The sequence below is a fragment of the Mus musculus genome, chromosome 11 (assembly GCF_000001635.26).
Source record: "Mus musculus strain C57BL/6J chromosome 11, GRCm38.p6 C57BL/6J".
Taxonomy (NCBI): domain Eukaryota; kingdom Metazoa; phylum Chordata; class Mammalia; order Rodentia; family Muridae; genus Mus; species Mus musculus.
Genome location: NC_000077.6, coordinates 79,130,141 through 79,153,285, shown reverse-complemented (window position 1 = coordinate 79,153,285; position 23,145 = coordinate 79,130,141). Strand labels below are relative to the sequence as shown.

General features: G+C 49.6%; 1 protein-coding gene across 6 annotated transcripts in view; it reads left to right on the top strand.

Annotated features, from left to right (window-relative positions):
* The first annotated feature begins 6,752 nt into the window (after positions 1–6,752).
* The window catches only part of Ksr1 (kinase suppressor of ras 1), a 133,094-nt gene continuing 116,701 nt past the window's right edge, over positions 6,753–23,145 (top strand). For 3 of the 6 annotated variants that reach the window (XR_388355.4, XM_006532334.4, XM_006532335.4), the window contains exon 1: positions 6,754–7,231. Coding sequence is in view for 5 of the 6 variants with exons in the window: in XM_006532334.4 (XP_006532397.1) it covers positions 7,007–7,231 (225 nt within the window). In the remaining variant the exon portion in view is untranslated. Of the gene's footprint in view, positions 7,232–23,145 lie in introns of all 6 variants that reach the window. The other 3 variants (XM_011248771.3, XM_011248770.3, NM_013571.3) reach the window with 2 other exon arrangements.

The following is a 23,145-nucleotide window of genomic DNA, read 5'->3' as shown; positions in this document are numbered from 1 at the left end:
GTCCATGTCTAACTTAGACTTAAACAGGAGGCACTTCTGTGGTTTGAGAACAGAGATGGAATCTGAGGCCCAAGGCAGGAAGGCTGGCAGATTTGGTGTATAAGCTTCTGGTTTCTCAAGGAAGGATGAGCCAGGACCCACAGCAGAGTGGGGCAGGGAACTTTGTGTCCAGAGGAGAGGGCATATGGAATAGCTATCCTAGAGAACAGGAACACGAACTGTCTAGGAAAGGCTGGTGTAACTGCCAGGCCTAGAGAGTGCCAATTTGAGGTCTGTGGTCATGCGTTAAAGGGCAGTGGGTGGCAAGGCCTTGTGCTTTCTTCCAGCCAGCATCCACAGCTGCTTCAGCCCGGCTGTGCAGAAGGAGGGTGTGGCTGTGTGAAAGACAGACGTTAGCTGGGCCCATGAGTATGAAGGGGAAGTGCAATTTTGCCTGCTGTCAGTCAGGGAGTGGTACAGAGTCATCAGGCACAGAAGCACAGGTGTCACTTGTGGTGGAGATGTGATAGTAAGGGCAGGAGGTTTCGATGGAGCTTAGGTGTGGTGAGGAAGCCAGAGCTCAGGGCATATGAAGAGAAGCCCTTGGTGGCCTGGGCTCTAGAGCAAACCAGCTTGGGAAGGAAATTGTCATAAGACGCTGTACCCCAGCGGCTACAAACCAGCAAGGAGTTTGAAAGTAGGGGAGAATAAATCGCCTAGGTGGTAACTGGAAGCCAAAGGGTCTTGTATCTCCTTCTGGTGTCTTCTGGCCAATTTCTCTCTACATCTCTGAGAATATAGTTATGTTTTTTAAGTGGGTACCTGAAAACCATGTGTGTGTGTGAGAGAGAGAGAGGGGGGGGGTGGCTTTAGTTTTATTCTCTCCTTTTGGTATTTTGATACAGGGTCTCAGAATATAGCCTAGGCTTACCTGGGACTCACAACAATCCTCCTGTCTCACTCTCCTAAGTGTTAATTATAATCTAGCACCTTACAAGAAGGCCAGTTGGTTTTGGAGACTGAGTCCTGGTTTGCCTGCTTTTACCAGCTGAGCCATCTCGTCATCCAGCCCATCTAGACTCACTTTTTACAGATAAAGAAATAACGTCTTAGAAAGGTCAAAAGCTTTGCCGCGGTGACATAGGTCAACCGGAATGCACAGAGACTCACAGTCCAGTTAGGGAGAAGGGTTGGGGAGTGGAATTCTATGGATTGTGGACGCTGGGAGGATGACTCTGCGGTTTTGACTGGGTAGGTGTCTGTGCAATTAGGTCAACAGACCAAGTAAAACTGTGGAGACACCAGGCTGCAGCTACAAATGAGAGACAGCTTGAAGCCTGTGTGATGGCATACACCTGTAGTGCTAGCCCTAGGGAGACTGAGGCAGGAGTGTTGTGAGGTTGACTAGGGCTCCATAGAGATACTCTGCTTGTGGGGGGAGGGGCACGCTGGAGAGGTTAGCAAGATGGCTGAGTGAATAAAGACGTCAAGCCTGATCGGCTAAATTCAATCCCCTAATCCCGTGGGTTGACCTCTGACCTACACACACACAACACACACACACACACACACACACACACACACACACATACACACACACACGACTAAAGGCATGTTTAAAAATGACAGCTTAAGCATCATGGTATGAAAGCTCACTATGCCCCACCCCCACCCTGAGATTATTGAGCGAGGGTAGTGAGAACCAATCATCACACAGGACTCCTAACCTTGTCTTTAGTTCTGAGGTTCTCTGCAGGTTATCCATGAAAACCTTTTTCTTGAGAGATGCTTCTATTTCTATCAGATTCTTAAGTCAGGGTCTTGACTTGAAACAGCCTCCGGTAGTGATAAGCTTGAAGAGGCTGGCTGAACCCTGGCATGGAAAGGACCTTGCAGACTTTGATCAGAAATCATGGTTCACTGTGTGACCCTCAGGCAGCCTATATAGTTTTCCAGTTGGAAGGCAATGAGGAATGGCTTGGGAAAGTAGCACAGGCTCATTGTGAGCTCCATAGTCCAGCCCTCGTAGTCTACCAAGCATACTAGATGTGGTGGCTGACACCTGTAATCTTAGTGCCTAGGAGACCAAGAAAGAGGGGAACATGGGGCTGGAGACCAGCAGGCACCCAGCTGGCCTGGGCTAGAGTGAAACCTTGTTTCAAAAAATATTTCAAAAGTAGATTGCTTCTGGGACGGTTACACAACCCTCCTATATGGACACGGTTGGAACCCAGGGCCATGCACATGTTAGACAAGCGCTCTTCCACAGCCCTTACTACTTAAAGTTTTTCTTGTTACCATTCCCTGTGTAACACACTAGAAAAGCCCTGTACACAGCCTTGGCACTGTAGGAGATGTTCTAGATAATCAGGAGATGTTGAAAGTGTAACAGGGTGGCAGGAGGTTAAGGTAGGAGACATGGCAAATGCTAGCTTGTATTTTGTTGCTTTTAATCAAACAAAGTTGGAGCTCACTAAAAACAAAACAAAACAAAACAAAACAAAACAAAACAAAAGAAAAAAATAAAAACAGGTTTGTGGGCCAGTGAGAGGCTTAGTCGGTGAGAGTACTTGCTATGCAAAATGACAACCTGAATCCCCTGGATTCCAAATAAAGGTAAGAGAAGAGACTCCACAAAGCTGCCCTCCTGCCTTCACTTGCATGCTCACAGGCTAACAATAATAAATGCAATTAAAAAGGGAAAGAAACTGGTCTTGGGTTTCTGTTGGCTTTGGTTTGCTTTTGTTTAGCTGTGGTAGGGTTTTACATATCCCTGGCTTGCCTTGAACTTTTTGGTCGCTGAAGATGACCTTGAACTTCTGACCCTCTCCCCTCCACCTCTTGAGCGCTCAGTTCCCAGGCTTGTGCCACCAGGCCCAGTGTATGTGGTCCTGGGAATTGAATCTAGAGTTTTGCACACACTACCCGAGCACTGAGCTAGCTGAGCTTCAGCCTCAGCCCAAGAAATCATTTTAATATAGATTTAAGCATAGGGATGAGGGAAGAGGAGGGTGCTTAGGAAAAAGACAGTGCATCTCCCAAGACACTGGTGTTCTCCTCAAGACAGAGTCACCTATTTTCTTTTCAAACAAGAACGTAGGGGAGATGACTCAGAAAGTAAAAGCAGTTACTACCAAGCCTGGTGACCTAGTTCAGTCCCTAGACCAGAGCTGTCCTCTGATCTGTTCTCTCTCCCTCCCTCCCTCCCACAATATTAATTATCTCTATAAAATATATATTATGTAAACATATATTGGCTTTCTTTTTTTGTGTGTGTGCTTAGAGAGCTGTGCTTGTTTGTTTGAGACACGATCTAATGTAGTCCAGGCTGGTTACAGAACTCTAAAACTGGCCGTAAACAGATTCTCCCGCCTGGGCCACTACACCTTGCTTCTTGGTGGCATTTTTCCCTTCATACCCCCTCCCCCAGGTTTTTACATTGTGCATGTCTAAATGTGTCACGCCATCCATCTGGAGCACAGAGGACAACTTTTGGGAGTATGTTCTCTCCTTCCACCACGTGAGTCTCAGGGATTGCCCTCAGATCTTCGGGCTTGGCAGCCCACTGGGCCATCTTGCCCGCCCCCCATGGCATTTCTAAGAGGCTTCCAGGTGATGTGTTATCATTGCTCTTGTGCCATATTAGGAGTGATACAGGCTTAGAGACAATTCCCAGCTTCCTTCCTGTGCCCTGCTTTATCTAGCCCTGTCCAGTTTCCCTGTACCATCTCCATCTGCTCTTTCTTATCACACTGTGGCGATGTGAGTCTTCCTTCTCTTCCTGCAGTATGTCAAGTTCCTGCCTCTAGGCCTTTGCACATGGCCCCTGCTTGGAATGGCCCTTTCCTGGGGAACCGCGTGCATAGGTGGCTTCATTTTCTCATTCAGATCTCTGCTCAGCCCAGTGTGGTGCACACACTTGTGTCATCCTCTCGCTTGGGAGGCAGAGGCAGGAGGATCAGGAGATCAAGGTCACACCCTAGGCTATATAGTGAGTGCTCCAAAAACAAAACAAAACAAAACAAAACTGGCCAACCTCATTTCTGTGATCAGAGACCTTCTTTGGACACTTCTTTTTCTTCCTTTATAGCACCCAACACTCTCTGAATTTACTGTTGGTGTGTGTGTGTGTTCAGTTTAGATTTATTTTTATTTTTACATATGTTTGTGTGTGTCTGTGTGAATGTATGCCTATAACACACGTTGTCAGCTGCCCAAAGAGAGCAGCCAAGAGATTGGCGTTTGTTTAGCTTCCAGCTCTTCTGCTGCCACCATGGTGGCATGGATAGACATGAGTGCCACAGGCCGCAGGCCAACAAGGGGTCTGTGCCAGGATTTGGGGCCAGAATATGGTCCCAAGAGCTTGAGAGGTGTCTCAGTTAGTAAAGTGCTTGCCATGCAAGCCTAAGGACCTAAATTTGATGCTCTAACACCCATGTCAAAGGTGGGCCAGCAAGACATGTCTGTGATTCCTGGGGCTTCTTAGCCAACTAGTCGAGCAGAACTGACAACCTCCAGGTTCAGTGAGAGACCCTGCCTCAAAACAACAAGGTGGAGAGAGATTGAGAAGTCCACGGACCTTCTGCACTGTGGCTTCTCAAAGCATGCTGTCTACAGTTGCAGCATCAGTACCCCCTAAGAACTTGCTAGAGATGCAAATCTCAAGACCCAGGCTTGGATTTATGGATCAGGAAACTACAGGCTTTGGGTCTCTCATTCTAGGATGAAGGAGCCCTCCCCTTGACTGTGACACTGTTCAAGCTTGAAAACCACCATTGCAGTTTTATTTCAAGGTAGTTGCTTCTCGTATACAGGGTCTGGAGTGGGGCTGTGGTAACAGAAAGGGCTGGGAACATGTAAGTACACCAGAGGGGTCTTGTTCACAGAGTGGGGATTGTTGTATCTTCATAATCCTTTGAGACAGGGTCCCACTAGATAGGTTAGGTCGGTCTCAAGTAAAGAATTCTCCTGCCTCAGCCTGTAAAGTGCTGGGATTAATGTGAGCTCCCACACCTACCTGTATCAGTAATTCTTTTTTTTTTTTTTTTTTAAAGATTTATTTATTTACTTATTATATGTAAGTACACTGTAGCTGTCTTCAGAAACCCCAGAAGAGGGCATCAGATTTCATTACGGATGGTTGTGAGCCACCATGTGGTTGCTGGGATTTGAACTCGGGACCTTCGGAAGAGCAGTCGGAGCTCTTAACCACTGAGCCATCTCGCCAGCCCCAGTAATTCTTTTTGTTTAGCTCTGTTCGATTAATTTTGTTTTATGGGTCTGAGTGTTTTGCCTGCATGCATGTATGTGTAGCCATGTGACTACTTGGTGCTCACAGAGGTTAGAAGGCATCAGAATCCCTAGAACTGGAGTTACAAATGGCTGTGATCCATCACACGGATGCAGGGCACAGAACTCCTCATCCTTTGCAGGAGCGAGCGCTCCTAACTGCTGAGCTATCTGTCTAACCCAACACTGTTTTTGAGGCAAGACCTCACTATATATGTAGCCCAAGCTGGTCTTGAATTCACTATTTGACCAGATTGGTCTTGAACTCACAGAGATCCTCCTGCCTCTGCCTCTGGAGTGCTGGGATTAAAAGTGTGTACACTTGACTTCAGTTTTTACTTCTTTTTTCGAGACAGGGTTTCTCTGTGTAGCCCTGGCTGTCTTGGAACTTGCTCTGTAGACCAGGCTGGCCTGGAACTCACAGAGATTCTCCTGCCTCTGCTTCCAGAGTGCCACTGCCACCTGGCTCATTTTCACTTCATTTTTATTGCTAGAACATGTGAGGTGGACTGATGGGAGAGGAGAATGAGCAGGTGTGGTAAAGCTTAAATTAGGGCAGACTGGGAAACACCACTGCTAAGACCACTGACTGCTGAGGCTCAGGGTCTCATCTAGATAGTGTGAAGTTAGAAAGGAGCTAGCATGTATACTTGATCGCACATGCCAGCAGTTAATATGGGTGCTGTTAGAAACATAACTTTTTTAAAGAAACCCTCTAGACTAGATGGCTATGACTACCCTATTTGATGTGAAGGGGAAACTTGGGCACTCAGAGGAAAGCTATTTGTCCAAGTTCACATACTGGGTAGACCCAGGTTCTCTCTGGCTCGAAACTCTTAGAACTGTTCAACAAATTAATATTTTGCCCATGTGGCATCTACAGGGTATGGGGGGCACTAAATTTATTTTGTTGAGTAAATAGAACACAGAAGAAAGTCCTTTCTCCTTGCCTGCACAGTAACTTTGGTGTGACAATTCAGGGTCAAGCTCTATGTGAACACAAACACAGCCTCGTCGGGTGTTGTGAGATTTTGATGAAGGTGGGTGTTTCTTTTTCTTTTCTTTTGATAGTGTTGGGGAATCAAACCTAGGGCTTTGTGTTTGCCTGGCAAATGTTCTGCCGCTGAGCTACACTTTTAGCGCATTCCCATACATGGTAACCCCTAAACTCATACAAAAATTTTAGGACCCTCAATATCCTACAAGACAGGGGTTATCTGGGTCTGAGCCATCAGCCCCTTCCCCACCCCATTCGCCAGTCTCGGAAAGCTACTGATGTGTGTGCGCTTGCGTGTGTGAGAAGGGTGTAGTAGTGGGAGATGGGGGTAAAGGAATCAAACTCCCTAGACCACGACGCGCACGAATTGGAGCAGGCGCAGAGCAGCCCCTTCTAGACGTCAGGCGGGGCCGAAGTGCGGGCGGGGCCCCGAGGGCGCGGGCCAGAAAGCAGATGCGATGCGCGGACTACAAGTCCCAGAATGCGTCGCGGCCCCGATCCGGCCCCCGCTGTCGCTTAAAGGCTCCAACAACCACAGCCGTCGGGTAGTGGAGGCTTTCGCTTTGCCGCCGCGTCTGGGCGGGAGGAGGAGCGGACTGGGCAGCAGGCTTTCGGGACTGCAGGCTTAGGCGGCGCCAAGGGGCGCTCCTAGTGCAGCCTTCCTGGCTCGGGGCTTTCCTGCCGAGGCGCCCGTGTCCCCGGGCTCCTCGCCTCGGCCCCCAGCGGCCCCGATGCCGAGGCATGGATAGAGCGGCGTTGCGCGCGGCAGCGATGGGCGAGAAAAAGGAGGGCGGCGGCGGGGGCGCCGCGGCGGACGGGGGCGCAGGGGCCGCCGTCAGCCGGGCGCTGCAGCAGTGCGGCCAGCTGCAGAAGCTCATCGATATCTCCATCGGCAGTCTGCGCGGGCTGCGCACCAAGTGCTCAGTGTCTAACGACCTCACACAGCAGGAGATCCGGACCCTAGAGGTAAGGGGCCGTTGCGCCCCACGTCCGGACCCGGCGGTGGCCCGGGAGCCGCCCCACTGCTTTCCTTCCCGAGTTGCATCCTGCAGCGGGGTTGCTGGCTGGAGTCTTCCTCCCTTTCCCGAGCTCTCTGATGCGGCAGCGTGAGGACCTACGACCAGCTCTCACTTTGGAAGAATTTAGGGGAGGGGGGTGTTAGCGTGGAACTGGATCGAGTCTCGAAGACCAGCGTGCCGAGTAGGATGCACAGGGCACCCCACTGCAAACCCCTTTCCGCCTTCACCCTATTTCCAGTGCCCACAGTAGTCATTGTCCCACTGAATCACGCGCCGGTCTTTTCTCCGTGTGCTTTAAGTCCGGTAGCGTGGGCTGGGGCGATGTGGGGGACGTCCCTTGAAGTGTGAGCGTCGATCGATCGGTGGCACTGACTTTCCCCTCACTCCCCACTCTCCTTGTTGTCCGTTTCTTTCCTTTCCACCAGGTCTCTGCCGCTTTTCAAAAAGTGTTTGCTGAAACAGCATTTTTGCTGTTCAGGCGTTGGGGTGCTTGTCTTTGGAGATGTCACAGCGGTTCACTGCTTAAAATGAAATTACCCTTTGACTTCCCTACTCCACCCCAAACACTGAGCTTTGGCCTAGGAAGGATTATACTGGGGAAGGGAACCTTTGGTAAGAACAGGCTACTTAAGGGGGTTGCTGACAGAGATAACCTGGAGTGCAATGAGGAAACAAGATGTGTGAGCTCTCTTCTCTCAAATTATACAGTTGGGAAGTGCAGCATTAAAACGATTTGGAAGAACCAGCCAGAAAGGTGGTTGGCATTTCAGAAGGGGACGCTCCCCCACCCCCTTACACATTGGGGGGGAAACTAGTGCCTTCCCAACTTGCTTTTGCCCAGAGACTGGAAGACCTTTGAAAGTGAAGGGGTTATTTAGTAACTCTTTCCCTAAGAAGGGCCTTTCCCTGGCATTGCCACATTTGGTTTCTGTAGGTCTGAGGATGTCTTGTTAGATACATAATACCCTTTCTCTCTCCTCTCTCTCTCTCTCTCTCTCTCTCTCTCTCTCTCACACACACACACACACACACACACACACAATTGCTAATTGCATCTGCCAGCTGTCCTAGAGCCAGCTGATGATTGCTGTAATTATTACAAGACCAGCCCTCCCTCCTCTCGCACCACAAGCCTGAATCCTTGTTTGATCCAAAATGCTCAGGGTGACTCTCCCTTAGTTGTATTTTCATAAAAGCCATGAAGCCAGGGACATTGGGAGACTCCAAACAGTGCTGGCTATTATTATTGTTTTTTTGTTACAGTTGCTATAGCAGGACTGACCTGGGGTTTGCCTTAAAAACAAACCAACAAAACCCTGCACTGGGAGTCTCTGCATGTGGATTTCTTGAACACAGCTGAGTGTGTGTGTCCAGCAAAGTTCACTTTTTAGGCTGATACAATAGGAGGCCTGTGTGTCATAGTTCTGGGCTCGTTGTCCTGCCATGTATATCTGTTGAGTTGCTATGTTGTTGGGCTGTTGAATGTTCTGGGTTGGCCTTTGTAGTTCCTCCCCAGGTCCCTTTGAGGTGCTCCTGGGTCCCTGGTTGTATGTAGAATGGCTTATTCTTTATTCTCTGCAAATTCTCTTTGTCCTCTGAGATTGCACATCTTGACAAAGTTGTGACATCAGATACCCCAGAGTCTCCAGCTGTTCAGGCCTCTGAGCTGGTTAGGCAGTAGCCTCCCTACTGGGTGCATTTTGAGGTCATCTCTTGTGGCTTCTGAAGGCCCAAGGGCCATTTGCAGTGTGAACAAGACACATGCCCTGTTCTTTGCAATGCATTTGAAAGATCCTTCTGGTCCCTGAAAAGACAGGACTTTGGATGCCATTTTGGATGGGAGTTTGACCTTGGAGCTGGTTCCTTAGGCTTATTACCAGCTAGTTTGGGTGAATCACTTCATCTCCAGGGCCTTCGCTTCCCCATGTGATCTGTAAGAGGTTGGAGTGGTTCCCTTCACTCTGTTTCTGAAAAGCTCTGCCGTCTTGTGGTTAAATGATGGGGGAGGGGGCTGGGCAGGCGGGACTGGATGAGGACTCTGTTGGGTTAAGTTAATGTGTCTACTGTCTGTGCAGATGTCCCTGTTTAAGAACAGCACTGGACAGGTTATGTAGGAGATGCTTTTATTACTGTGAGAATCTTGACCATAGAAGTGCAAGGGAATGGGAAGCCCCCAGGGCTTTGTAATGGTCCCGTTTCTGTCTAGATGACCTGGTGGCAAGCCGGATAACTTCTACTCTCGAGCTTCCCCACCTGCCTGGAAAGTGTGAACAGAGTGCTTTTACCTGTGGTGTTTGGTGGAGGCTGTGTCTGCCTAGAAACGGTCCCTGGATGGGGGCCTGGTGACATTCGTGCACACACAGGGCACCTTTAGAAGAAGTACATAGAACTAATTTCCTCCAGGTGATGACACAGGACAGGAAGCCATCCCAGAGGTCTGTTCTAGGGCAGCCCACTCTAGCAGCATGTAGAAGGGCAACTAACTCAGGCCAGTCTGAGGAGGCCAGAAGAGGGAGTCAGAAGCTCTGGAACTGGAGTTACAGGTTGTTACCTGCCGTGTGGGTGTTAAGAAGTGAACTTGAGTCCTTTGCCTGAGCAGAAAATTCTCTTAACTGTTTGCTGTGCCATCTGTCCAGCCACACACACACACACACACACACACACACACACACACACACACTATGTATAATTATCTATATGACCTTGAGACAGGGTTTCATTATGTAGCCCTGGCTGAACTCAGCACATAGATTAGTCTGGTTTTGAACTCATGGCTATTCTCCTGTTTCTGTCTCTTGGGTCTTAGGATTACAGGTGTCTGGCTGGAGAGTTTGGCTTATACACCTATATCAGACTTCTGTTCTCTCAAGAGGCACAGGACACTTTGGCCCTTCTTAGCTAAACTCGGTGGGAGTGGTAGCTCATGGGATGTTCCTTGCAGGACCCTGCCCAGGGGCAGGCTTGCTTGAGAAGATCCCAGGTCATGACGGTATGCTGTCTACTGATGGCTTTGCTCTGTGGAACAGCTCCACTGGCGTGAAAAGGGTGTTAAAGGAGGTGAGAAGTACAGCTCGCTGGGAGAACAGTGGCCTTGTCTACTTAAGGCTCTGCAGTTCAAATCTCCAATAGTGCGTGTGAAAGGGGGAAAAGGGGCCAAGGCTTACTGTTCACTTCCTACCTGCCCAGCAGTGTGCTAGTCTCTTTTCAATCTCTTAGGAGTCACTGGAGCCCCACCAAGTTCATCAAACACTTTGCCTGTTTAAATGGAAAGCACAGAAGGCACAACCCGAACTCAGTGTATCGGGATGAAGTTGCAGGTCTGTGTCATTGGGTAGGATCTGGCGGTCTCTGGCAGGCTCTCTAGAGCTCTGACTACTACACGAGGCAAGCAGGGATGTTGTCACTCTCCAGCTGCGCTCATCGAGGGACACCTGGCCTGCTATACAGCTGGGTCTGCTGGTCCCATCTGTGCACTGGAGAGACAACGGTGTGCAGAAGCAGGTGCCCACATCCCCTCATGTTCGTTCACTTTCTTGGCACTCTGTCATCTCTTCTCTCTTGCCATCTTGTTAGCACCGCCCAGAAACGGGCTCCATCTTGGCTTGGTGTCTTGTACGGGTTGCGGGGTCGCTAAAGGGCTCATGAGGCCTTCCTGGGGGAAAGGATAACAGAAACCGTCGTGGGTACAGTCTCTGCATTTGGCCACTTCCCTGAGCAGAGCTACCCTGGAGGCTTTGCTTGGGAAGGAAGAGACACTCATCTAGTGGGCTGGGCAGAGTTCAGTGTCTTCTGTGTTAGGACCTGACTTCCTCATGGCCCTTGGAGTGTCCAGTGGAACTGCTAAAAGTGAAGGATGTGTTCACTGGCCAGGCCTTCCATTACTACCAGTGTGTTTACAGCAACCCTAGCTGGTGGCTACACTGGCTCTGATAGGTGGAGTACCCTCCTGATCTTTGGGTGTAAGGGGTGTGTTCAGTCTAAAGGGGTCATCAGGCAGTGGACAGCAGAGCTTCCACTACATGGCTGGTAGAGAGCCCTTCCACATGGGCCCTGAGTCAGGAATCCTGTAGAATCCGTCAGTCTGACCTCTGCTTCCATAAGAGACATTGTCAGTGTCTGGGTGACTGTTCCGGAAAGATCTGACTAGAACCTGGTTCTCTTTTCCTAGCTCAGGTAGTGTCTGGTGAGTGACATTTCTCTGCCTCAGTTTTATAACCTTTTGCCCGAGAGACTCCAGTTATCACTAGAGGGACATGATGGAGCTGAGGGTGTCCACTTTCACTTTGGTGGCTCCGCCCTCCCCCCCCCCATGTCTCCTCCCCCTCCCCCCGTCAGACCCACTTCCCAACCGTTCTTCAGAGGAGGCCTAAGGAGGACGTGCTGTGTGTGAAGGCTGTGAGCAGAGGCAGGCCTGGATGCAGGAAGGAGGTCTTATCACATCTGCACCCAGGACCTGCAGGCTGAGGTAGAGAGGGGCTGCCTCCTAGCTGCAGGGCTGGTCCTTCTCTCAGACACCTGGCTTGGCTCGCAGTCCTGGGAAGCAGCATTCCATTCCAGATGCTTCCCTGCCTGCCTGCCTGCTGGCGGTGGTCCAGAGAGGGACCATGCACGAAGGTGCCTGTGGTGATACTGACAGCATCTGCAGACATGTAGAAAGGGAACAGAGCCCTGTTTGAGTCCTTAAGCTGAGCCTCAAATTGTGTCATTACATTTATTTATGGTGTGCATGTGGAGATCAGAACACAGCTCGGTTGAATCCATTCTCAAAGAATCAAACTCAGGTTGTCAGGCTTGACTGAAAGCTCTTTTACTCCTGAGCCTTCTTACCAGGCCCCTAAGGGGTGTGTGTGTGTGTGTGTGTGTGTGTGTGTTTAAATCCTTGCAGAACAGGCTGTCTAGTGTCATTTTTACATTTAGTTCAAAGGGTGTCCACTTGCACCTTGGTGACTTTTACCCTGGACATACCCACTTCCCAACTGTCCTTCAGAGAGACCTAAGGAGGATGTGCTGTGTGTGTAAGGAGGGCCCAGATGCTAGAGAGAGGCCTTATCACATCTGTACCCAGGACCTGCAGGCTAGGGATGCTGCCTGGGGTAGAGACGCACTGCCTCCTAGTGTAGACACACCAAGGTTCATGGGAGCGACCTCTGCCAAGAGAGGGTCCACATACATCAGGAATATTCCTGAACATTCTCCATGTGAAGTTCTCCAGTAGGCCCTTAACATATGCTTCATTACACTGGTCATTTACTGCAGCCGAGAGATTTCATCCTCAGTGTGGAGATTCGGTAACTGAACTAGGAGAGCCAGAGAGCCTGAGTTTAGTAGATAGTTGAGCCTGAGTTGACTGGCTTTCAACTTGCTGCCATCCTTCTGCCTCAGCATCCCCACGTGGCACCGCTCCCTGTCTCACCTTGCAACCTTTCCAGCTGCCTCTAGAAACCTTGACGGGGGAGGGCTGGGGGTGGGACTCTGGTCAGTGATGACAGTGATGACTATGGACAGACATCGAGGGAATGGATGGTCAGTAAGAGAAAGGCCCGGCCCAGGATGGGTTCACTTCCAGCTCACTGGATCCGCAAGTGACTGCCTTGGACGGCCTTTGCGTCTGAGCATTGGGCAGCTTCCCTCCCATTCAGCTCTGAACATCCTCAAAGCAGGTGGTGAGGCAACCAGCCCGGCTGGTTTCATTCTGAGAAAGGAGAAGCTGCTTTGAGATGAACTCACTCATATTTTGTTGTTGTTGGACACAGGGTCTCTCTATGTAGCGCTGGCTGGAACTAGCTATGTAGACCAGGCTAGCCACGAACTCACAGAGATCTGCCAGCCTTTACCTCCCGAGTGCTGGGACTGAAGGCGTGCTCCACCTTGCCCTGCCCACTCAGGGCTTTTTTTTTTTTTTTTTTTTTTTAAATAGCTACCTGCTTTATTCTTTCTGAGCAACTCTGAGACAAGGAGTGTGTCTTCTAACCTGCTACCTTTAATTGCAGTGCTTAAGATACACATTCACGCCTGCTCCCACAGCACAAGGGAAGCACAAAACTAGATAACAGCCAAGTCACCTGCCAGAGCCAAGCCCTAGGACCCCAGAGCCAAGCCCTAGGACCCCAGAGCCAAGCCCTAAGACCCCCTCCCCTTTTTCCCTTTGGCTGACTCCTCGATCTTACTGCATTTGCACAGGAAGGTGCGTGTTTGGACTTTTTAAATATTTTTGTTTTGGCGTGCTGATATATCTTCCTACAGGTAAGATTTTGCTGAATTAAAATGTATGAACACCTTTAGTATCTGTCTACCTAAATTAAAAAATTATTTATCTTTATGTGTATGAAGGTTTTACCTACATGCATGTATGGGCACCACATATGTGCCTTGTGCCCTCAGAGGCTGGAAGAGAGTGTCACATCCCCTCAAACTGGAGTTAACAGATGTATGAGCCGCCACATAGGTTCTGGGGATCAAGCCCAGGTCCTCCGGAAGAACAACCAGTCCTTGCAACCACTGAGCCCTATCTCTGGCCATCTGGTGTCTATTTAAAAGAAGTTTTTTTCAATGCGTTGATTTTATTTGTATATATATATATATATATATATATATATATATATATATGTATGGGGGAGGGGAGGGAGAGAGAGTGTGTGTATGTATGGATGTGGGTGTGTATGCCCCAGTGAAAAAGTGAAGGTCCGGGGACAATTTGGAGTTGGTTCTCTCCTAACATTGTGTAGGTTCCAGGATCAAGCTCAGGTCTGCCGACTTGGCGGCAAGCGCCTTTGCCCAAGAGGAGTACCAGTTAGGGAGAACAGGCAGAGTGGTTGGCAGCGCTGACTCTCCCTTGAGTGACACATAATAACGCCTTGAACTTGCCTGACTGATATGGATGTATGTATGCCTTGTCCTAGGAAAAAGGAATAGCTTGGCCGTCTCTCCTCCATCCAGTCTGAGGGACCCTGAGGGTTGGGTGGGATTTTGGAAAGCTGTCTGAAGTGTCTTGTGTGTGCCTGGCTCTCCCCAAATGGATGATCTATTTTGTACCACCACACCCAGGCAGTATGGACTGCCTTTGTCCCTGACTATGTTGGACCGCCCAAGGCCGCTCTCCTGAAAAGCTTCCTGTGGAGCCTGCAGTTGGGAAACTTCATGAAGGTGTTGAGCCCCCCCCCCCCCCATTGCTGGTTTTACTGTCAAGATAATTGTAAAGACACTCTTCGACTTCAAAGTCTGCATTCACGGGGTGGGGTGGCATCTCAAGTTCAAGGGCAACCTGGACTCTAGGCTCTAGAGTGAGTTCCAGGCCGGCCTATGGGCTGTGTGGTGAGGCCTTGTTCGTGTGGCCTGCTCCCTTTCCAGTTACTCAGAAAAGCATCACTTTTCCTTTTCTTTATCTCTTTTTCTGGATACTGGCCAAAAGCCTAAACCTACTTTCCTGGACATCCGGGTCTTCTCGCTTGCTCCCAGAAGCACCCGTTCTAGTTCCTCCAAGCCCCCATGGTTGAACCAGATCACTGTCTCTCTTCCTCATCCCTGTCTCCTTCCTCCCAACTGCTCCACGATTTATAGCTTGCCTTGTTTCCCCTTCACAGTCTCATAAAACTGTTCTCCAGCTTAAAAAAAGAAGGAAGAAAGAAAAGAAAGAAAAGAAAGAAAAGAAAGAAAGAAAGAAAGAAAGAAAGAAAGAGAAAAACAGACTTTTTTCTAGTTGCTTCCAGATGTGGTGAAGACCCTGCCACCCCCTAGGCAGCTCACCTCACATCTGTGGAGAGCAAGGTCCTCCCCATCACCGTGTGGCCTGCAGTTGGAACTGTGCGTTTCTGACATCCTCTTTTGGCTTCATTGCCTATTCTTTTTTCTTTTAAACTAATATTATTAGTAGTACCATTTTTTTATTTGCTTTGCATCTACATCGCTGCCCCCCTCACCCCTTCTACAATCCCTCTCCGCTCCCCTTCTTTTCCTGTTGTAAAACCCAGGTCAGAAGTGCAGAGGTTTACTCTGAGGCCAGTTGTTGAGATAAAACAAAAACTCTGCTATGTACTCTTATGCATTGAAAAAAAGTCTTGGACTGGTGAGATGGCTCAGTGGGTAAGAACACTGACTGCTCTTCCCAAGGTCCTGAGTTCAAATCCCAGCAACCACATGGTGGCTCACAACAAGCCATAATGAGATCTGATGCCCTCTTCTGATTCTGTCTGAAGACAGCTGCAGTGCATTTATTTATAATAAATAAATCTTTGGGCCGGAGAGAGCGGGCACTGAGCAGAGTGGGGTTGACCAGAGGGAGCAGGGCGACTGGAGCGAGCAGAGGTCCTAAATTCAATTCCCAATAACCAGATGAAGGCTCAGAAGTATCTGTACAGCTACAGTGTGTACTCATATACATAAAATAAATAAATAAATAAATAAATAAATAAATAAATCTTTTAAATAAGAAAAAGAAAAAAGTCTCAATCTAGATGCCTGCCCCCCAACATGGCTGTCACACCCGTGTGCTCTGGGATGTCTGCATTCCTTCCTCTGCTCCCCTGCTGGTGTGTAGCAGAGCATCTTTACTGGGCAGATTGCCCCGGTGAAGCCATCCTGCCTGTGTGCAGCTCCCTCCCCCTCCTTCATTTTTCTGCCCTGGGAATAATGACAAGAACGAGCTAACATTTGCATTCAGAATTTTGAGGGGAAAAATGGAGACTAAAATATGCAGTTCAGGAACCAGCCAGCTCTGATTAGGAAAAATAAATTTCCGCACAGCACCAACCGCAGGCTTGTTTCGGCAGGTTATTGATTGGGAGGCCTTGCTTTCCATGGCTATGAACTGCTGGTGCTATGGAGGTCTCTACTATATGTGATGGCTTTGAAACTAACTTAACTGATTAATTTGGGTTTTAGATATTTGGGGTTTCTTTCTTTCTTTTTTTTTTTTTTTTGTCATTTCTAAAAGACAGACTCTATCTAAATAGTCTAGGGGCTCCATTACCTAGAATTTGCTATCTAGACCAGGTGGTTCTCTAAGTTATAGTGATTCCTCTGGAACGTTAGCCTCCTGTGTGAGAGCTGCATCCTGATCTACAGGTGGAGGGGGAGATGGGGAGAGAGGAAGAGAGGGGTGGGGGGGAAGGTATTCGAGTGCATCCCTCCCTGATGCACATCCTACAACAAGGCCACACCTCCTAATCCTTCTCAAATAGTGCCACTCTCTCATAGTGACTCAAACAAACCAGCACAGTGTATGGATGTTTTGCTTGGATGTGTGCTTTGTGCATGCCTGGTATCTGAAGAGGCAGGATTCCCTGGAACTGGAGTTACAGGTGCTTGTGAGCTGCTATGTGGGTGCTGGGCACTGAACAGGGACCCTCCAGAAGAGCAGGTGGTGTCCTTAGACACCGGTGGAGTCATCACCCAGCCCCAGTTACAGGTCATTTAAAAAAAGTGATCTGTGTGTGTTCTCTCTCACACTCCTGTCCCACTAAAAATGCTTCATGTGGCCTTTCCCCTGCTGCTAGATGCTCCTTTGAAAGAGGGTTTTAAGTAGATAATGTATTACATTAGTGTGTTGTCTTCCCCCTGCCCCTCAACCTCAGAGACTAAGGCCCTGAGACTCCTGCACACACACAACTGTGTGTCCCAAAGGACTCTTTGTCCATTACAGTTGAAGGAACACCTTAGCCTTGCTCCTTAGCCTTAAGCAAGGAAAGAGACTGTAGGCTTCGGTTGAACCAGTGCTGTTGTATTGATGTTTTATAAACTGGAGGTCCCTTTTGAGGTTGAAGGCAGAGCTTGGCGATGGCAGGGAGCCCAAACTCCAGAGGACTCAGTCATGAAGGAAAAGCGGCTTTGGTTGGGGGAAGTGGTTTAGATGTGATGGCATGGGTCTCCTGGCACTTAATCTTTCCACCCTTGATGCTCAGAGAGCTCTGCCTGCCTGGGCAACCCCCTCCCTCCCTGTTGTGCCTCCCTCAGCCCCCCACCCCCACCCCCCATTCCTAGTTGGACAGAAGACAAAGCAGGAGACATTCAGATGTCTCTGGGTGCCATTAGAGCCTAGGGCGGGAGGGGAGGGTTGGGGCCCGGGCTGCAGACAAGGAATGCTTTTTAAAACAAAAAAGGAAATGCTGGCTCGGAAGGAGAGGAAAGGAAGCCGCTTCCTCTTGCTGGTGGTGGTGGCTTTTTTTTTTTTTTCCTTTGGGGTGTGTGTGTGGGGTGGGGGTTAGTTCTTTCTGTCCCTTAGGCCTGAAGAAGCTGGAGACTCTCCAGCCTTTGCTCTCTCTCTGTTGCCTGAGGTTTCAGACTTACAGCAGCATTGAGGCTACCCCATTTCATCCTCCCCAGATAGCCAGGTCAAATGGCGTGTGCGGTTTCTAAACTGCCCCTCAATACCTGCTACAAATGGATGTGTCACTCTAACTGACATTTTACTGCCTGTTCGTCACCCCGACCTCCTTGTTAGGTGTGCTCTCTGGCTGGTAGTCCTTACACCAAGTTACATCAAGAGCTTGCGGGGGTGGGGGTGGTGGGGTGGTGGGGTGGTGGTGGTAGTGGTGGTGGGGATGGGGGTGTCCCTCCCATCTTCCTCATTTGCAGAAAAGGAGCAGAGGTACAAAGAGCAAGAGCAGGGATTTGCCAGGAGGTGCAGACAGAGCTGTCATTAAACCTGGGTACCTTTTTTTTTTTTTTTGAGATAGCCCAGGTTAGCTTCAAAACTCACTTTGTAGCTAAGGATGACCTTGAACTCTTGAGGTTCCTTCCGCCACCTGCCAAGTGCAGGGATTATAGGCTTGCGTATGCACTCGTGTGTGTGTGTGTGTGTGTGTGTGTGTGTGTGTGTGTGTGTGTGTGTGTCTGTGCGCGCGCGCGCGCGCGCGCGCATACACACTTGAGTGAGTCTCCACTTTTACATTTCCTGGGATCAGACTCAGGTCCTCAAGTGTGCTTGGCAAATGTTTTAGTCGCTGAGCTCTTTTGTAGGCCTGGGCTTTTTTATTTCTTATTTTCATTTTGGTTTTAATTACGTGTCTGCGTGTCCGTGTGGTATGTGCGAGTGGGTGCAAAGGTCTGTGGAGGCGTCTGTCTGCCTGGAGCTGGAGTTCCGAGCAGCTGTGAGTCACCTGACATGGGTGCTGGGACCTGAACTTATGTCCTGGCTCTTAACCACGGAGCCATCTCTCCACCCCTTGTTTGTTAGAGACAAGAAAGACCTCTGCGCTGTCATTCAGGCTGGTCTCTGAACTCAAGATAAGCCTTCTGTTTTATATGCCTGCGCTCTGGGATTTCGGGAGTATACCAATGTGTTTTTCAACTTTATTATGGAAAATTTCAAACATACAAAGGTAGAAAGTGTGTGCCTCAGAACATCTCTCACACACACACACACACACACACACACACACACACACACACACACACACGATGGTGATTCCCCACCAGAGGAAGCTTCCAGAGGAAGCAGCTTTGGCTAGTTTTGATCATCTCCCTTGTTCACTCTGAGGACTTGTAAAGTGGTGGCCCTAGGTGTCTGGGGACGTGAGACCTAGGGAGGTTGTATAGCCTAGCTCTCTGCCTATGTCCCTAGACTTGGAGGGCTCTCCATCTGATGAGCCTCAGGCATATCCTGCTCTGGTCTGTTAGTACTGCAGGGTCGTCTCCTGCTCTGACCTGGTCCTCTCAGTTATTGGGGGGATTTTCCGATTCTCACGGCCCTCCCTCTTCCCCAGACCTAGCTAGGAGTGTGAAATCCTACTGAGTGGCGTGTGACTTGCCTGCATGGCCTGTCCACACTTCTCCATGGCTCAGGTGTATTTTCGTACTTTTCCTCTATCTGTGTCATTAGATAGATGAATGTCCTTGGCTGCTCAGAGTGGCAGGCGGATGCCGACCCCTACCGATCTCTGCTGATCCAGACTGGCTGAGCTCCTGTACACCAAAGCTGCTTCCTTGGCCACTGCTTCTCCAGAAGCCTGGTCTTGCTGCTTGTTCTTTGAGTGCTTTTTCTCTGGGGTCTCTGGACGGCAGCAGTGGTCTGCTTCTGGTCGTATAGGTTTCTGCTGCATTCTTTGGTTTTCAGGTGCTGTGTCACCTTTGTTGGCTATTGGATGTTTCTGGGCTTGGCTTCTCAGGCACAGGTACAATGTAGCCTCATGGGAAGGGCCACTCTGAGGACATAGGGTATGTATGTATGGGCTGTGGGGCCAGTGTGACAGAGTCATTTCCTGACTCCTTGCTAGCTCTGATCTTAGGCAAGTTGCTCAGTTCTCTGTCATTTTTTTTTCCTCAGTAGATAAGGGAACGCAGAATCTATTTTGGACTCTGTAAGAACATAGGGTTCAGAGGATGTGTGGACTAGAATCTAGTGTTTAAGAAGAAATTCAATGCATACACACATTTTCTTGCTTAGCATCAATGAACCCTTTTGCAGACTTGGGGATTGAACCTAGGGCCTCACACCTGACAGACAGGCGCCCTGCCACTGGGTTACATTGGGCCTGTTGTTGTCTTTTCACTTTTTACGTTTTGAGATTGGGTCTTATTCAGCTACCCAGGCTGATCCTTCAACTTATTCTGTAGCCCAGGCAGGCCTTGAACTCATGAGCTGAGGTCTCCAGTGTAGCTGAGATTTCAGGTCTAAGTCTCCAGGCCTGGCTTCTACTTAGTTGGCATTATTTTAAAGCACGCCACTGTTCTCTGTTACCTTCGGTTCTGTCGTTTTAACTGTCATGTGATACCGCGTGCAGTTGTGCTGTCTGTCACCTGCCAGATGTTTTTGCTGGTTTTGGACATTTCAGTTGTTTCTAGAATTCTGCTGTTTAAACAGTGTGACTAGAACCATTCTTATACAAGCACCTCTTTTGCTCCTGTTCTGAATTCAATTCATATCCTTCACATAATCCCATGAATGGAATTCTTAGGTTAAAATGAGTCAGGAGTGCCTACCTGTCTGCCTCTGGCTGTCTCTGCCATGTGCTCCCCACTACTCCCTTTACATGAAAGTTTCCCACCATCCAAGATGGTCTTAAACTGTTAATCCTTTTGCCTCCATCTCCTAAGTTCTGGGAGTTCAGGGTGTGTACCTACTCCCAGTTTCCCCATGTATTTATCTGTGCATTTCTTCCTAACCTCTCTATTAAAATTTTTTTGGCCTTGTTAAATCATTTTTCATTTGCTCTTTATTTCTCTGTACATTCATTCGATGTTGATTTAGCAACTGCTCTGTGCTGAACACTGCCTTAGATGCTGGAGAAAGGCAGGCAGGGCGGCAGAGGGCTCCGGTAGTGGAAGGAGGCAAATGAGAAGCCAAGGACAGAGGTTTGCGCCAAGGAGAATGGAAGTGCGGAGAGAGGAGGCAGGGTTGGGCCTTAGTTTGGGGTTGGAGTTGTGTGTGGAGAGGGGGTATTTCCGGCAAATGGTGTGTGTGTCCATGAATAGATGGAGTCTGGATCATGAATTCCTGCAGCGGGGAAGAGGGGCTATACGGGGACTATCCTGTGTGATAGCCATGAGGCGGGAATGGGGACTTGGGACACAATGGTGACAGAAAGGGTGTTCTCCCCGTGCTGTCTCCTTAGCCTTTTTCTGGACACTGCTCTGTGGCATGGCACAAACCTATCTGAGGGGAGAATTGACTCTGGCAAGTTGGCTGGCTGGTCAGGGCGTATGAGGCTGAGTAAACCCGCAGGAGGTGTTGGTGAGGTGTGAAGGAGGTTGAGTGCCCCCTCCTCCCCCTCCCCCTACCTCCCGCTGACTCATCTCTGCACCGAGGTGTGTAAGATCTTGGGAAATGCACCTTGTGCTGCCAGTCTTTACTGCGGGGACAGGAGTACTTTCCCAGCCCTGCTCGGGGTTGGGGGTGGGGGTGCCTTGAACCTCTGCCAAGGGAGGAGCTGGGAACTGAGGTGGCCAGCTCTGTTGCAGGGCTGCTGAGACCAGGTGTGGTTATCTGGCAGCCACTTATGGGAAACAGTGCCTGAGAAGTAGACTCGGGAAACCCCCTTCCTCCTCGGCTGCCCCATCTTCACTAACACTTTGGCTGTAGCTTCTGCCAGGAGCGTAGTCCTGGGGATGCTGTGCTGTGCTGTGCTGTGCTGTGCTGTGCTGTGCTGTGCTGTGCTGTGCTATGTGTGCTGTGCTGTGCTGTGCTGTGCTGTGCTGTGCTGTGTTGTAGTGTGCTGTGCTGTGCTGTAGTGTGCTGTGCTGTGCTGTAGTGTGCTGTGCTGTGCTGTCCTGTGCTGTGCTGTGCTGTCGTGTGCTGTGCTGTGCTGTGCTGTGCTGTGCTGTGCTGTGCTGTGCTCTCCTCTGCTCTGCTCTGCTCTGCTCTGCTCTGCTTCTTCTCTTCCTCCCCGACTCCCATTTGGGATTTGTGCATGCTAGACAAGTATTCTGCTATTGAACCATATCTTCAGTGGTTGGTTTTCTAGGATAGGAACTTGCTATGTAGATCAGACTGGCCTTGAATTCTTGACCCTCCTATCAGTGCCTCCTGAGTGCTGGTTTGCAGGTGGTCGCTGCCACCTCAGGCTTGACATTGTGTTGTTTTCGTAGTGTTCTTTCCTTAGGGAGGGTAAAGAGGGTTTGTAAAATCTGCATAGATACTTAAATGTCTTTTATCTTCTCTGTCTGTCTGTCTGTCTGTCTGTCTGTCTGTCTGTCTGTCTCTGCCAGGATCTCATGTATCCCAGCAGGCCCTGAACTTGCTATGTGCATGGTCTTTCCCTCCCGCTTCTCCTGCCTCCACCTTTGAGTGCACCAACATGCCTAGTTTATGTGGTGTTGGGAAGCCAGATCAAGGGGTTCATCGTACATGCTTAGTAAGCACTCTGTCAATTGAGCTACAGTCCCAAGCTCCTCAAAAGTTTATTTGGACAGCCTAGAATGTATTCGTGCAGAGAGCAGCAGGGTTTGCGCTGGCTCTTAGGAATGGGATGGTGGATGCTGGCTGTCATGTTGTTTGGAGGAACCTGATGGCTCCTACGCTCTATTGCCATTGAGCTGGGGCCAGGGTTGGTCAGAGTTACCCAGCTCCTGAGGCTCCCTGTATAGGAGTTTGTTGCTCTCTGGTAAGGGAAGGCAGGATCCTGGGAGGAGAATAATTTAGGGTCTCTGTTTCTCTGTCACACGGTGAGGGCTAACCTGAGCTGGACCTGACTGGTTTGACACCGCAAGCTTTTCCCAGGGGTTCTCTGAGTGAATTTTGGAGTCATACTAACTTTACAAGCCCACCTCAAGAATACAGAAACCAGGCTTGAGGGCATTGGTGGCGTCTGGAGTTGCCTGGATTTGTATTAGATGTTTCATTTCACCCGTCAGAAAGCTGCCTCCCCTTGGGTCGTAGCTGCGGAGAGGAGAGCAGAAGAGGCTTTGGGAGCTGGTGAGATCATTCAGTGGGTAAAGGGTGCCAAGCCCGACTCTCAGAACCCACAAAACCAACTCCCCCAAAATTCCTCAGACTTCTGTGTGAGTGCTGAGACACATGCATGCCTGTGTGCCCCCTCCTCCATACACTACATTTACTGCATGGAAAAGAGCTTGCTGGTGCTTGGTGTTTGGAAAAAAACATATACCTGAGAGTGTTGGAACCTGGATTAACAGAAAAGAGTTAGGGCCAGAGATGGCTGCCTCCTGGTGGAGAGGAAGCTGGGGAGAGGCCGCCTTTGAAGAACAGTCTCAAGTGGGATGGGCACTGGATTGTACGGAGCCAGCATAGGTTCCAATCCCACAGTGTTGTGTATGAAAAGCAAGGCAGTGTGGTTGGTGGCCCATGGCCCAGTTGTATTTTACATGTTGGTGGCTGATCTTACTCAAAAGAAGGTGATAAGTATTCAGGGAGATTCCCCTCGTTGGTCCTGACTCATCCTGGCCAAGGGGACAGAACAGAGCAAGGAT